This window comes from Notechis scutatus, chromosome 1 (genome assembly GCF_049901735.1).
Source record: "Notechis scutatus isolate UNSWTSFEM ecotype Mainland chromosome 1, rNotScu1.2, whole genome shotgun sequence".
NCBI classification, from domain to species: Eukaryota; Metazoa; Chordata; class Lepidosauria; order Squamata; family Elapidae; genus Notechis; species Notechis scutatus.
The window spans coordinates 268,877,850-268,894,664 of NC_142009.1; the positions used below are offsets into that span (position 1 = coordinate 268,877,850).

A 16,815-nucleotide genomic window follows, 5' to 3' on the forward strand; every position below is an offset into this window, starting at 1 on the left:
AAAGATTAACAGCTCACTACCACAGGGGTTGGCAACTTCCATGTAGACAAAAGCTGCAGTTTTACTTTTCCAGCTGGCCAGCAAGCTAATTAAATGTTTCCACTACCTCACCTAAGTAGCTTTGTAAAATAAACAGATTGAGAGACTTTTAAGCCTGTTATTTTAATGAGCTTGCTCAGAAGTTTACTATTGTTGTTAAACAATATCAAGAATTAAATGAAGTCCTGTAGAACCTGAAAACTTCCCTCACTCCCCATTTAAAAAGACTGTGATCATTTCCTCCCATAAGGTGGAGCATTTAACAAAACACAATGAAGGCATTATTTATCATAAGTATTATAAAATCCTACAGGATGTAATTATTCAATAATCTGATTAAATTCTATGTTTTTCTTCATATACCCCTCAGTAGGTCATGTAGATTTAGATGTAAAAAATAGAACTGTGATTATTTTTCAGCCTTGATACACAAAGCAAACACTTCCAGATCGGTTCTATGATACAATCACTGTCCTTACCTAGTCCTTTTCAGAATACATCAATAGTTCTGTCTGAGGGGAACAGCTCTTATCTATTAAGCAATTGTTTGGCACTGATGTAATATTGCAGGCCAAATATGAGGTAGAGAGAAGACCAATGTACAATTTACAGAAATTGGTCTAGAGTTAAGATTAGTTACTCATGCAAAACAAAGCACCTGACAATGTTAACATTAGATAAATTTAGGGCAAAAACCCCATCCTCGTTTCTCTATTAGCCAAAAAATTAAAGAAGCAAAGTGGGAAATTACTGAGATGTGAATTTTAGAGTATCTGGTTATTTTATTTTCAATACTGAAAGTGCAAGTATAAAATATTAAATCTAGTGCCCAATTCCACAGAAAAAGGAAAGCAAAAACAATATTTTTCATTAATACAGAAGGTACCAAGATAACTATTTTCCTTCCTTTAAAAATGATCAAATTTTTGATGATCAAAAATGATCAAATAGTTGAACTATTTTCTTAACTCTACTGTTAAATCTACAATTAAAATAATTATCACATAACATAAGAACATGGGAATTATTGTAAAAAAATAGTTGATGCAAGCAAAGTCTCTCAGCAACTTAAGATTTGAATAGAAAAGTCACTTTCTCCTAGAAAGTTTCATCTTTCTTTTTCCTTGCACCATTTTAATTTCTTACATTTCAAAGCCTTTAAAATTTCTCCTTTAAAAATAATCGGTAATGCAAATACCAAATTATTTTTGTAATTAGCTTTTTTGATAAGAGCATTTTCACTTTTATATTAAAACACTTAGAATAGGTCAGACTTGGTGGGGCTTCAAAGACAAATCAAGATGGAATCTAGCTAGAAAAATCCAGCGTTCTTACCTCCTGAGTGAATCCTCCTCTGAAATTTCCTCAGGCATTTCCTGGTTTAAGGCGTCCTGTGATACATTCTCAGGTCTATTTGAAGCAGATTGGCTGTAAATTCTTTCCCAGTGCCCCGTCTCTTGATTAAAGACTCCTCTCACAGTCCTTTCCTCTTGAGGATTAGAAGATCTTCTCAGGGGCAGCCTGCTAGAGGGAGAAGTTCGGCTTTCCATTCTCTCAGAAGGTGGTAGCTGGCTACTGCTGGATGGCACCCCCTCAAATGTGCTTTGGGACTGCCCTGGTGCATAGCTGGGTGTGCTTCTTTCCCAGCGAAGTGTGTCATTGTTAAAAGTCAGCAGGTTGTGACAGGCGCGACAGCGGTTCAGATGCCCCCGTGACAAATTGGAATTGTTTTCACTGCTATGTGGGGTCTGTTGATGAGAAGGACCAGGCCTATCAGGCTCAATGTTGTTATTAAGCATTTCCTGGGCCTGATGTGACTGACTAGGTTCACCACTTATCCCCTGATCTAGTTCTTGAAGCCTATCATATTCCAAGAAGAACCGCCTCAAGTCACATTGAAGCTCATTGCGAAGGCTGGCTGGATTGCTTGGGCCAGTACTACTGGTGCTTTCTGCTTCAGCTTCAGGAGCTGGGAAACCCCTCCCTTCTGTAGCTGAAGTATATACAGAGGATTGGGAACTTCCTTCCTGCTGTCTCAGTACCGACAACAAACTCACTGAAGAGGCACTGGTTCTAGGAGGAGGCATACCTTCCAACTCAGAGCGAGGGCCCATATTCAACACTGTTCGAGTCCACTCAGAACCCTCCAACCCTGAGGCCATCTGTCTTGGGTGGATCCTGGACGGATGGCCTGACAAAGACCCAGTAAGGGATCTACGAGTGGGGCCCAGGCTAAAGTTGCGCAGGGTGTTGCCAGCAGTACTGCTCTGAACAGTGCTGAAAGCAGATGGTCGATTAAGGAGTCCCTGCTCCTGCTGTGCTGAAGATGCCTGCTCCTGGGGTTGGTAAGGTTCCATTTGCACAGAAGAAAAGGAAGTGCCAGTGGACCCAGAGGACGTGGAAGGGGCGTTGTCCTGGGATGGGAAGAGAGAAGATGGAAGTCTTGCACTAGAACATCGCCTGCAAAGGCACAAAACCCCCAGATGCTGGCAACATTTTACTGAGGGGTAATTGACAGGCTCACTGAGGCCATTATAGGCAGATGCTCTAGAGGTTTCACTAGCTGGAGGTGGTGGTGGTGGTGGAGGAGGAGGAGGAGGAGGAGGTGGAGGTGGTGGGGGAGGAGGAGGAGGAGGGGAGGGAGTAGCAGAGTCTTGCATGGCGTTTTGCTCTCCCACCTGGATCCCAGAAGAGCGTGATGACAGCATATGCAGGAAATTATGAAGGAGTGGTGTGCGTCTCACTGGTTGAGATTGGAGAATGGAACGTTGACGGTAATGTGGTATTTCTGTACTATCCACAGGTATTTCCACCTCTTCATCATTCTGCAGAATAAAGTGCACACAATCAATCAACTCATGGGGGGGGAAACGCCTCAAATAATTAGAAAGATAAAAGCAGAAAATGCTTTTCTTGAGTTGGATAGAATTACTGACAATCTTTTATTAGAGTGGTCAGGTTAGATTCAGAAATTTCCATGTAATAAGGTTTTAAATTCCCACAAAGATACAGTACAGTTCTTTCAAAGAGCAGTACGGCTCAAAAATGGTCAGCACAAAGAAAGCCAACAAACATTGCAATATGGTAATGTAAATATTCCTATTAGCTCAGTCATACATTTCATGCATTAGTTATGTACAAGCTTGTCTTCTATTGTGTCCTCCCATTCTGTATCAAAGACTAAAATGGGTTATCCAGTAGTCACCCATTCAAATGCTTTCAGATTACAACCTAGTGTTTTAATGATTCTGGATCATGCTATTCCAGACCAGTTTTGTTTAAAAAAATAACATACATATAGTAGCCAAATTAATAACACAGAAAACTATATTATGAAGCATCTTCATGCTACATCCAAAAAACCTCAAGCTTCTCACAGACAGAATAATGTCTTCTGAATGATTCACAAAACAATTACCTGCTGGTTGGAAGGGTTAACAATTGCTGTGAGTAAATAATGCCCAAGGGGATCAAATCGTACTAGTCTGAAATAGAAAGAAAGATTTAATTTTAACTCAAGCTGTTCAAGCCAATAATATCTACAAGTTCTAACAAACTTGCCAAATTTCTAGCTTTTGAAAGAAAAAGTGCCTGATTTTGGAAGTTAGGCTGCATCTAACTCTCTAACCAGCAACAGTGCTGCAAATAATATTTTCAGTTATCGTTTCAGAATCAGCTGTACACACACATGTGCACGCACACACACTCCTATATTTTAGCGATGCTTCTAATTTTAATTAGAATAGTTTCAAGTTATACATATTATATAGAAGTTATTAAAGTAAATTATAATTTCAACAGTTAATGTTAATTTCATTCAACATGATGCATTTGTATCTTTTGTGCATTGGGTAATTGTAGGATTGTTATTGGGATCATATTATTTTCCAGCTTTTATTAGCTTAACCTAAAGGATAGCCTCCAAAAGAACAGCCCATTTCATTCACTTATTTGTCTCCTTTCAAACGCTAATTCCTAGGTAAGCACAATCTTTGCAGGGCAGTTTCAAGCACTCTTTAGTTTTCAAGTTCACCAAGACTTATGTTGCAATTTGATCCTATCAACCAGATAGTTGGGCTTTCGATGCCTCTGGCTAACAAAATATCCAGAGTAATGTTAATCATTAAAGCAACTGCCTTTTTATAGTTTAATATATTTTCATTTAATAAATATCCATGCCCACCTGCATATTATATAAGTCTTAGTTTCTTCTATGTCACTCAACATATCACATACTATTGCCCAAGTACTTTGCTGTACTACTTGTGAAAGGCTATAGTTGTTAAAGAAGTGTAACAGGAAAGGTGAGTTGAAACTCATTAAAAATGGCATACATCTCTGATCTAGATAAGCAATACTATCTCAGAGTCTCACTTTAGTTCAGATAAAGAAACGTAACAGTAGGCGGTTGCAGCTATGAATTTGAATAGAACTATTGCTAAACCTCAAATTGAAGTACTAACCGCCACTTTTGAATACGCTCTTCCTTTGGAAAACTCAGAAGAACTTTTGTATCATTCCCTGTTAATTTCCAAACAACTAACCATCATCATGTGCTAATATCAAATTTAACACCGAAGCCAATATAGTGATCTCCCATAGTGCATCCTGTTCATCAGTTATTCCTTCTCACTTTTGATCTATAAATATACCTCAAGTGATTTTATCTGAGGATTTCTCCTAACAACAGTTACTCCTCTACTTCCTTGTTAACTAGATACACTCCCAGGATTACTCACCGGACTCGCTCCATTTCACTAGCTGTTTTCACAACTGCAAAAGGCTCCCGGCGACTCCAGTCCCAGAAATGAATCTCATTGGCTGTTGCAATTAGCAGAAGTTGAGCCGTTGGATGAAAAGCCAAGGATGCAATGGCATTGTTGCTATCTGTAAACCAGCTCTCACTTCCACCCTGAGAGCAAGTCAGTGTAGAGTCACCAATGGTTTTGAAATAAAGAAAAGTTAAAAAGAAAGTAACCTGTCCAAAACATGTTTCTATTCTCACCTTTTAGCTAGATCTAGAATTGAATAATAAGGATCAGCACATATCCTTTCTTTTTTTTTTTAATCACACAGGTCCCCATCCTGCATAGTGAAACTAGGATTCTTTACCTCATTTACCACAAGCACATTGCAATACATTGTTGAAGTTACCTAGGAATTATCACACATTCCAGAGAAACGAGAAAAAGATGAGTCAACACAAACATTTCGGCTCTTCTGCACTAAGGAAGAATAATCATGAAAAATACCCGTTCATGCCACAAAGTTTTATGGGAAGACTTTATAAATACATAAAACTAATCCAGAACCCACCTGGTGTTCCTTTACAGATTTAGAGTGGAAAGGGATGTACTTTTAAAGCAGTAACTTCCCCATGACCAATCATCCATGCATAAAAGGAGAAATAAATGTGCGCTAGAAAGAACTTACATGCAAATCCCAGATTCTAACTTCTCCATCGAGGCACCCTGAAGCAATAAGCCCTGGGATAGTGGGATGAAAAGTTACACACCACGGTGTGCGTCGATGTCCAACTAGCGAGTGAATACACTTGCCCGTTTTCACTTCTGTGATGTAAATATTATGGTTCACATGAGTTGATGCCATGAGAGTCCTGGGGCAGGGGGGAAGACACAATAAGCAGTTAACTGAGGAGGGAAGCAGGAGAAACACCAGAGCAGTAACTCTAACCAAATTAGTCTTTCACAACCTGACACTTCCAAAAGAGACCTCAACTTGAGAAAAACAATAATAAACTAACCCACTTTTTAATTTAAATGATGATTCACAAACTGGAATTGTAAAATTTTTCAAGGTAGTACAGGTAATCCTTGACTTACAACAATTCATGTAGTGACCGTTCAAACTTACAACAGCACTGAAAAGTGACTTACGACCATTTTTCACATGTACAACCATTGCAGCATCCCTGTGGTCATGTGATTAAAATTCAAATGCTTGGCAAACTGGATCATACTTATGACAGTTGCAGTGTCCCAGGATCATCTGATCCCCTTTTGTGACCTCTGACAAGCAAAGTCAATGGGGAAGCCAGATTCACTTAATAACTGTGGCAAGAAAAGTTGTAAAATAGGGCAAAACTCACTTAACAAATGTCTCATTTAGCAACATAAATTCTGGGCTCAGTTGTACTTCTAACAGTAAGCCATCTTTTTTATCTCAGGCAAGCACTTAGTGAATAACCAATCTGGATACTGAACTCCTTATTTTATGACTATGTTAATAGTGTTATAGTATTTTAGCATTTTATTCTTCACTTTAGTCACCCTAAATGTTATTTCTTTGGTAGAAAGGCATAGTACACATCAAATTTTCAAAGTCTGGACAAGTCTGATTATTTTGCCAAATGTATCTTTTCCAAAACAGAACATACTTTAAACATAATAAAAAACAAATAAATGTTACCTGTCTGGACTGAATGCTAGCAGAAAAGTGGAGCGTGGACTATCCGGTAACTCAACTTTCTGAAAGTTAAAAAGTATAGAACAGTTTCTAAGCTCAAAGTACTTTCTATGTGTACTATCACTTTTGCTTTATGAAATCAACATTGGGAAAATGAGATATGTTCTAAAAATTCCATATGTTATATCAGGGGTCCCCAATCTGTGGGCCACAGCCCAATAGTGGATTGTGAGGGGTGTGCAACCAGGCTGAGGAAACAGCTGGCTAGTGCGTGTGCACGCTCCATTTAAGTGCCCGCTAGGTGCATGTGCACGCCACTCATGCAAATGGAACTCTGTGTGTGTGTGTGTGTGTGTGTGTGTGTGCTTGCCAGCCACTCGTGTGGAACCATCCCCTCCTCTTCCCGCCGGTCCGCAAAGCCAGAAACATTGAAGAACTCTGTGTCATAAAGGCTTTAAAATCAGCATATATACAATATCAATTAATCCAAATCTATTATCTGCAAGTATAGTACATTGAATTGTATACAAGCAAAGCACTTACGCACCACAGCTCATCGAAAACTAAATTCTTTATATAATTAAGGATGTGTCAATCCAAAATGTCCCTATATAAGGGGTCCCCCTAACCAATTTGCTCAGACTGAAGAAGTTACTTGGATGAGCAGCAAAACGTTTCGAACCAAGAAGTCCAGTTGCCATGGCTCAATTTCCAGGCAACTCTACCTGGATGACTTGATTCTTCATTGATGTGCCTCCATGTAAAGCAGGAAAACATTAAAAACCCTTTAGAATTCCTGCCAATCATAGTGGACAATATTGCACTAGATGAATCAATATGCGCTACATGGCTTGTCTTACCTTGCCTTCCCATTTCATCCAACGGGTTTTGTCTTCAACCAGCTCCTGCAAAAGACGCTGTGCTCCCAAAGCTTGTGTTCCCCGTTCTCGGCCCCAAAGGATTCGCACAGCATTCTTTTCTGGTACAACCTTCATGATTTTAGTGCAGAAAATGAGTCACTGACAGACACTCAATCTCAAGTGCCAAGGATCTACAGAAGGACCATCCACATCTCGCAAGGCTATCTTCATGGAAATCTAGATAAGAGGTATTTCAAAACAGGGCCTAAGACAAAAGTTTCCTAGGGTCAGTACAAATACATAAGAGTTTATCATTCATTTAATCGTTAACACTCATCATCACTTTAAGATTTCTTTATCTCCTTTATACAAAAGGACAATTTAAATGTACTGCCTATTGAAAGAAACACATTTCAAATTGCAGAATGATGAGACTCAGGTTCTCATTTCTATTCTAAGTCCACCACATAGGAGATTGAAAATAATATACAGAAGAATCTAAACATTTTTGCTTCAGTCAAGTATATACAAATTCCATCCAAGTATGGTCTAGCAGAGTTAAAGCACCAGGCTAGAAACAAAGAGACTCTGAATTCTACTTACATCTTAGCCAAAACCAAGAGACTGTGAGTTCTAGTTCCACCTTAGCCATGAAAGCCAGCTGTCTGACTTTGAGCTAGTCACACTCTTTCAGTCCAACCCACCTCACAGGGTTGCTGTGAGAAAATAGGAGGAGAAAGCCATGTGGGATATGTTGGCCGCCTTGAGTTACATGAAAAAATAATAAAGGCAGGATATAAATACATAGAGTAAGTACATTTTGATATGCTAGAGCATATTGTTAGATTGGAAATACATAATGAATCAAATCCCTGATTTTTACCTAATATATATTTCATCATAATTTTGAAATATGGGCATTCTAATTAAGTCTTTCATTTCAATAAAAGTAGAGATCAATTTGTATTGTTCTTTTGGAAATATTTTGCATACAGTGTATTATCTAGAATGAAATCAGATAAATTTAGAGTTTGTCCTCAAAATTATCTCACTCAATAGGCAATGTAGCCATACACATAGAAAAATGTAATCCTTTATTATTATGATAATGCTTTCTGTTTCTATAAAAGGTCAATTATTCATTCCCAGAATTTTCCTGCAGGTTTTGCCTACAGAATCAGGTGATGTAACAGATGCCACATAACAAGTGGAAGTAAAATGTAATCTTTAATTAGCTTATGAAAGCTTACAGAAAAAATAATCATATCGATTTCTATAAACAACCAAAGGAAACTGGATAGTTCTTATTACCATCTTAATCTCACTGAGGACTTACAAACTGCTGACCTAGACATCAGCCGTTTATGAAGGACAGTATTTTTAATTAGCCACAAGAGAAATTGTCTTTGTTAAACAAACTTGATGAGTTTTTAAAAGAACCTTCTGCACAATTTATACTGTTCTCTGATAAAATAAATTCAAAAAAACTTTTATTTTACAGATTCTATATCCTAAATAAATTTTATCCAAGGTCCCTAAACCTATAACAAAGAATTCTAGTAATTGTACAAAGCTTGTGTAATCAACGTAATGTTCACTGTTTATATTTAATTGATGTCAGTCACTTTAAGTGCTTATACAAATATAGAGGTGTGGTATAAATCGTATATATTTCAAAGGATATGATTGCTAATTTAATTTCTATATCAGTAAACAAGTTCTTCAACTTAAAAGCACTTGAAATAAATATTTGGCACGTCTTGGAGGAGTTCTCAGCCAAATATGGGTATGGTTAAGTCCTTTCTTAATTTATCAACTGAATATAAACGTTAAATCTTTACTTCGACTAAAATTGCAAATTGTGGCTAAATATTCCTACTGTTGAAAAATACCCTTAACATTCCAGTCCAGAATATAACCTTTGCATCATAGATCAGGCTCACAGAAAACCTTTGATTACAGAAAATGGCATTAGGAATTAACAGTCTCTTCCTCCTCCAAGTAAAGCAGGAATTAATGCATTTCTGAATGATAAACAACACAATCTAAGACAGACACGTAGAAAAAATTAAGCTTTCTTTTACTATTCTTCATAACAGTAAAATGGGACAAATGACAAATTAGTCATAAGAAGGCATTTTTGTAAACAAGTTTCTTATTAATAGCTTCTGTTGGAACAAACTAAGGAAGGCAATAAATAAGACTTTCCCAATCAGAAAGAACATTCCAATACACAGATACTAGGAAAACTATATATTACACAAGATACCTAACTATAGAACATGCTTCGAAGATTAAAATATTGAAAGGTATGAATTACGTAGTCTAAAAGGCTATCATCCCTGAAAACAGTCCTTTTTTAAAAAAAGTTAAAAACAAACATACACATACAAAACATAAAACCATCTTCCATTTTATATACATACAGTATGTCAGTTGCTTACAAATCTTTTGTGCTATTCTTTTGTAGTCATTTACTCACAATTGATATCAATTTGAAACAGTCCTCTCTTATAAGCAATTTAAGTGCTAACAATTCAACCAATACAGTGAGTACCCTGAATCTCATGTCTGATGTCTCACTTTTCCATACTCTATGTGGATGTTTTGCATTCATAGAAAGTCTTTTTAGTACATATCTAGAGTTTCATACAACAACTTTCAAGCATACAGGTAGTCTTCGACTTACTACCATTTGTTTAGTGACCGTTCAAAATTACAGTGGCACCGAAAAAAAGTGACGACTGTTTTTCTAATTTTCAATCGTTGCAGCAACATCCCATGGTCACATGATCAAAACTGGAGCACTTGGTAACTGGCATGTATTTATGACAGTTGTATTGTCCTGGGGCCACATGGGGGAAGACAGATTTGCTTAACAACTGTGGTGATTTGCTTAACAGTTGTGGCAAAAAATATTGTAAATTGGGACAAAACTCACTTAACCACTGTCTTGCTTAGCAACAGAAATGTTGAGTCAGTTGTGGCCGTAAGATGAAGACTACCTGTATCTGTTTATTTAGACGTATATCCTACTAAAATCAGGTGTTATATTTTCAGAAGGGCTGCTAACTTAGTTTGACAGCCCTGTTCTAGAACGTACAAAGGTGTTTTTTTCACTTTATTAAAAGTGATTTATTATTCATTTGCCTAGTCCTTGTTCTTGCAATAGATATGGCATAGCTATAATGCATTGGTTAATAGCCTGTACAAACATTTCTGCAAATTAAACTTCTCAATTCCATCATTTAACAATAACTTGTTTTAATTCTGAATTATTCATCTTCTGATTCTTTCTAACTACTGCATGAGGCATCATTTACAGCAATTAATAACTTTTTTAACCCCTTTCAATGATGATAGTTAAATAAGTTAAATAATTCATTCAATTTATATGGCCATCCATCTCAAATGTGTGACTGAAGACATTAAAAAACGGAACTGATGACTGCAGTGGAATGAACAGCCAGCAAGTCGATTGGCTCTTTGTAATGCCTCTACGAAATGAAGAGTCAAGATGACCCCACAAGTGCTCCATAAATCACTCCTCGTGAGGAGACTGTAAGACCCCTGTCCCCGATAGGTTCAAAGCTCTTGAAATGAGGAAAAGTCATTTTTGCTCAAACCATAGTCAACACCTTTATGGGCATTAGGTTCACATACTTCCTTTTCTAATCACTGTCAGAAATTGCTTATTAATTGCTTTCCAGCTACTTGGAACCTTTGGAACTATTAACACCTAGTGAGTTTTTGTCAATCCTTTGTGTAAAGAAGATTTAAGTACAAATTTGAGGACTTTTTTTTAAAAAAAATCTGGAATATACAGCAAAAGGGTGATTAAAACTTTGATTTTAAAAAATTATAAAAGTTATAAATGGACTAAGGATTCAGATACATTTGAAATGAGAATTTGGAATAAATTATAAAGAATCCTTCCCATCAGAAAATATTTTTATTTTGAATTCCTTAAAAAACATAATAGGCTGGGGACTTTGAAGGTTGCACACTACAGGGAACCAGAAGACACTAAAGACTACAATTAAATAAGAGCATTTGAATTAGATTTACTGATACATTATTTGATGAGATTAAAGTCAAGATTGTTAAAAAATAGAAGAAAGAAATACAAAATTAATTTACTTATTTTATCAAAGTTAAAATAGATATGTTATCTCTTATAACCCTTAATGTACTTTGCTGACTGGGACTATAACAAGGATTTAAGGATTTAGTTATAGATAAGATATGGGAAAATATCATTTATTGTATTTTAAAGGTGATAATTTACTAAAATTGTTTATACTTGTGATGAAAGGCAGAATCATTTTTATATAAGGTATTTCTTTTCTTTTTCTTTACTATTCCTTTATTTTATTCTTATTTTTTCCCTGTTTTCTATTTTCTTTTATTTTCTGCACTTTTTATTTTTTTATTATTCTTTTTTTAAGCTTATATTAACTTTTATCTTTTTAATAACATTTAATAAAATTACCACTAAAATATCAAATACATTATTCTGGGCAGCTAACAATATTTAAACAAGATAAAAACAGTATACAAAATTATTATTATTATTTAAATGGGATTAAGCATCTGGCCACATCTTAATGAAATCTCAAGATGATATACAACTAACCTAAATTAAATACTAGGGAAGCTAAAAGTTATTTAAATTAACTCAATTTTAAAAAGTATGCACTAATTACAAATTGAAATTCAGTGAAGATAAAAGTAAACTGTACATTGTCAGTAAAGTATTTGCAAGTTTATTTTTGAACACTCTTTCCAAGTATTCTTCTCTCAACTCTGCAATATTCAAATACAAAATTGTTTGACAGCAACTTTGAATTCTGTTTGCCAAATATGGAACAAAACCTCTTTCACAAAACTCTATCTAGTCTGGTAGTTAGTACCAATATTAGGATATAACTTTTCCCTGCTATGCCACTGGAAGACTATATTGCAAATTTAATTGGGTGTGTTCTATGGCTCTGTGGGAATTCTGTTCCATGAAACCTGTCAAGTTTACAAAACTGACATTGATATGGTTTTCCCCCCAAATTTTAAGAGAATATGGGATTGTTCAAGATGATTTTAAAAAGTAGGCTAACAGAAACATAAAATCAAACATTTTTTTAAAAAGGTAAAGGATCCCTGAATATTTTACTTTGCTAGTTATTGCAGACTATAGGCAACGTTTTGAAACCATTGAGCCAGCGCTATTCGAAGATGTTTCCATGGCCAGATGACATCACAGAGCACTGTTAGCTTCCGATTAAAGTGGTACCTATTTATCTAATCACATTTGCTTGCTTTGGAAATGCTAGGTGAGGAGCTGGGGCAAGAACAGGGGCTCACCCTATCTCGCAGCACTCAGACCTCGAACCTGGACTGTCAGCTTTCCAGCCAACAAGCCCAGTATCTTAAACCACTGCAGTGCCCCTTAAAATCACATTTGAAAAACATGAAAATAACAAGAATTATATTCTAATATTGGTACCAAATACCAGACTGGATAGAGTTCTATAAAAAAAGGTCTGTTTCTTATTTGGTGAACAGAACACAAGGCTCCTCAACTACTTTGTTTGCATATTCAAAGTTGAGAGGAGGCTACCTGGAATGAGTGTTCAAAAATATACTTGCAAATACTTTATTGGTTTATCTAAAATATTAAAAACTGCATCTTTTATCACTACCACTGAATTCCCCAAGCTATGTTACATTACATAATATCCAGGAGAAGACAAGACTAGATTGAACGAACCCCAGGCTTATTTATACCATGTTTCAAAGTACATAACATTTATTTTTGACGGATTTTATAAATAATGGGTGAAGTACCTGGAAGCAGAAGAATTAAAGCTTCCTTGCTTGAGGGTTAGTATTAGCATACCCTTATGCTTTAAGGTTGTTTTATTAGATTTACTGGTGTTATTAAAAGTACAAACACTGGTAGGAAAATAATAAGAGTTTCTCTATTGGCAGCATATTGAGAGAGGTTGGGGGGGGGTTGCAATTGAGGTGTAGTGCTGGGATCCTTGCAACTCATACATATTATTACATCATAAAACGATGGTTGGGGGGGAGAGCTTATTTTAGAACTGTTCCAAAAAGATCCATTTTTTAAGAAGTTTTCTTTATATACATTCCGGCAGGAATATAGATATTAAAGACGAGGATGTGGTTTCCTTTTATATAAAAGAACCTGCATCGGTATAATTGTAACTTACCATATGATGTTGGGGAGACTGGGATGGGCGAGATTGCATTTATTGTCTCACAATGAGCAGCAACCCTTCTTTTAATGGGTGAACAGTCGATCTCCCCTGCAATTGTCATGACACAGGTTATAAGTCTCACTGTTTGCTTTCTCATTCAAATAAACATTCACAGAGTTATCTATTTGCTCTCTATTAAAACAAAAACAAAAAAACCCACTTCTTGATAAAAGAGACCAGGGAAAGCCTGGGAGAATTTTTCTAGCGAAGGCAGCAGGCCAAACTACCTGTCCTCTTCGGGAACCAGAGCAAAAACAACAACCCCATCATCCATCTTTGCTTTCAAAGAGGAACAGAGAAGCAGGAAAAGGAAAAGAACAGAAGGAAGGAGGAAAGATTACGTACGTGTATTTACGTGTGCTAAAAACAAACCAAAAAAAAAACCAAAAACCTCCACGGGGTGGGGGTGGGGAATTAAAATATGCCAGAAGATGCCTCAAAAAACAAACAAAAAAAACAACAACACAAAGCCAGGCAAGCTTTGCCTCTTCAACAGAAGCCTTTCGCTCGAAGGGAGGCTGGCCCACATGAAAATATCCGCGGGTGGGCCCTGGGAGTCTCGCCACCCCCACCCCACCAATTCGTGGCACCGATATTCCTGAAAGTCTGCCCGAGGAAAGGGGGGGGGGGAAATGCGAGGGTAGGTTCCCCGACCGAAGGACGGGTGCTCAAGGTGGGCGGGCTGGAGGAGTTAAGGCGCCAGGCTAGGCCTTACCGCCTCGTAGCCCAGGCGACTCGACCTCCGGCGCCCAATGGGCCTTCTCCACCCTCCCCGCCATCCCCTCGAAAATCGCCACTCTGGCTTCTCCCAGGAGGAGGGGAAGCAGGCCTAGAATCTCTAGGCCCGGAGCCTACCTGGGGCAGGGAGCGACCAAGGCCCGGCGGCGCACTCAAACGCCCCTCAAAAACGGCCGGACGTTGCTGTTGTTTTTTCCTTGGGGAGAAGGGGGGCGCGACGGCTACCGAAGTGGCCGGGATCTGATTTCGGGGGATGGAGGGGGGGGGGAAAGACCCCAAATCCGGCGCCGATCTCCCCCGCCTTCTCCTTCCCAATGCAGCTTTTCTCTCGTCGTTGCCTCTCCGGGTTACTATCAAGGCCAGTGCGCCTAGCCGAGCACCTCGCAAGTCGAGCCTGGAGCCGTCGCGAACGAGCACCGAGCCAATCGAACGGAGGAGTCGAAAAGAGAGCGGAGCTGACGGGCGGGACTGGGCGCTCCGAAAGGAAAGAGAAAAAACGGGATTTGCGAGATGTAGATCTTTCAGTTTTGATGTCATTTGATCCTCTTCAAACATGGGGGCGGGGGAGCCTGAAGATAACAATGTGCTTTCCCCCTTCGCGTTTCCCTTTCTTTCTTTCTCCTCCCTATCTTTCCGAAGACATACATATCCATAGTTTCTGGTTAAAAAGAAAACTCACTCGTGTAGTTTTAAAATACATTATGCTATGGGTCTATCCACCTGTCTTTTAAAAGATTTCTGTGTGGGGATTTAGCTAATTCATAAACTAAAATGTATTTTAATTGATAAATAAAAGTATTTCTTATAGAATGTAGAATAAAATTATTTCTTATAGAATATTCTTATAGTAGCATTGCTGATGTTATCCAGTTTGGTATTGAAATGTCTGCAAGAAAACTCAGATTACCAAGGATCCCACAATTATTTAACATTCAGCATATTGTGTTTCTGCTTAAAATTTTTAGACAAAATTACTATGTACTTTGCATCTCAATTTTTTTAGGTATTTTATTTTGCTACTTTTTATAACAAAAAGGTACACGTACTTATTTTTAGGAACGTCAGTTGCTTTCTTGATTTAATCTTATATTCATGTTAATCATTTCTTTTTGTCTGCAGTTTTTCTTCTATGGAATACTTATTGACTGAGATCCTCATAAGTGTTTCACACAAACTTAATATCTATTCCATATTCTCAATATGACATATCTAATAAACTGATTTTTCAAAAGAAGAGAATATTTGTAGTCCAGGATTGAATTATGGTAGCATTAATAATGTTATCTAGTTTGGTAATGAAAGGTCCTCAAGAAAACCATGAAGTTCAGAGATCACCAATGACCCTAAAATGATTTTTAAATTCTACATTAATTTTAATTTTATCCTACCATAAATATCCATTCCATTCAAATGTCAGGTTGTAATCTTCTAAAAGCAACATTTTTTTTATCAAGCAACAAGCTGCAAAATACAATTTCACCTCTGCTTCACAAAATATAGTAACTTAGTGTACCTCCAGGTAGAATTCAAGATGTTGGTTGTCACCTATAAAGTCTTCCATGGCATAGAACTGGGCTATTTGAAGGACCATTTCTCCCCAGTTGTCTCTACTCATCTCACTAGGTCCGACAGGAAGGGCATGCTTCAGGTTCCTTCAGGTAAATGTTGTCATCATGTGAGACCTTGGAAGGATATCTTTTCTGTTATAGCACCTGTTCTTTGGAATTCCATACAGCTTTAAATCAGATTGGCCTTGACTCTACTAACATTTTGTAAAGCATTGAAGACCTGGGTATATTCCAGGGCCTGGGGATCAGTAGGTTAAATGGGCTTGTTAAGTAGTCTGTTAATTGCTTTCTTTGGATTTATCCTCAAGAACCACTGTTTATTTTTTGCCAATATTATTTTAATTATTTTAACATATTGTAGTTGCCGAGTCATATTCACAAAGCAAGTAGCCATATAAATTGATTTAATAAAGAGGTATTGTGCCTGGAATTTTTGTAACTAAAAGATGCAATCATAAAGCATAATGTATACAGGCAACTTAGCAATGGCAATTCCAGCAGTCCTCAGTTACCATCATTTAGCGAGAGCCATCTGGATCAATAAGCAAGGACTTCATATGATTGCTACTTCCAGATTCCTATCAGCATCTATATTGGCTTTGCTTGTGAGAAGTTGGCAGGAAAGATCAAAAATCACACTCATGTGATCATGGAATGCTGTGATGATCAGAAATCTAGGCTGGTTGTTCCATGTTTGAAATACAATCAAGTCAGCACAAGGACACTTTGACAGCCACACCTTTAGGATTAGTTGTATCTATTCGTTGCAAGTTCAGTTGCTGAATGAGTAATTGTTAAATTAGGACCATCCACATTCTTAGCCCAATTAACCACAGGCTTTAAGTTTAATAGTTGGTTACATGATCTGGATTTGCTAGTTAGTTACAGAATCAGTGAACTAAAACA

The 16,815-nt window shown here is 37.3% G+C and overlaps 1 protein-coding gene across 6 annotated transcripts in view; it reads right to left on the reverse strand.

Annotated features, from left to right (window-relative positions):
- The window catches only part of AMBRA1 (autophagy and beclin 1 regulator 1), a 166,454-nt gene extending 151,769 nt beyond the window's left edge, over positions 1–14,685 (reverse strand). The window contains exons 1-9 of one of the 6 annotated variants that reach the window (XM_026671243.2): positions 14,459–14,685; positions 13,556–13,651; positions 7,326–7,562; positions 6,469–6,527; positions 5,473–5,656; positions 4,779–4,951; positions 3,458–3,524; positions 2,718–2,864; positions 1,375–1,787 (exon numbers count right to left, since the gene is read on the reverse strand). In XM_026671243.2, coding sequence (XP_026527028.1) covers positions 1,375–1,787; positions 2,718–2,864; positions 3,458–3,524; positions 4,779–4,951; positions 5,473–5,656; positions 6,469–6,527; positions 7,326–7,460 — 1,178 coding nt within the window. In that variant the 5' untranslated portion in view covers positions 7,461–7,562; positions 13,556–13,651; positions 14,459–14,685. Of the gene's footprint in view, positions 1–1,374; positions 2,865–3,457; positions 3,525–4,778; positions 4,952–5,472; positions 5,657–6,468; positions 6,528–7,325; positions 7,591–13,555; positions 13,652–14,458 lie in introns of all 6 variants that reach the window. The other 5 variants (XM_026671241.2, XM_087951319.1, XM_087951318.1 and 2 more) reach the window with 5 other exon arrangements.
- Positions 14,686–16,815: the final 2,130 nt, after the last annotated feature.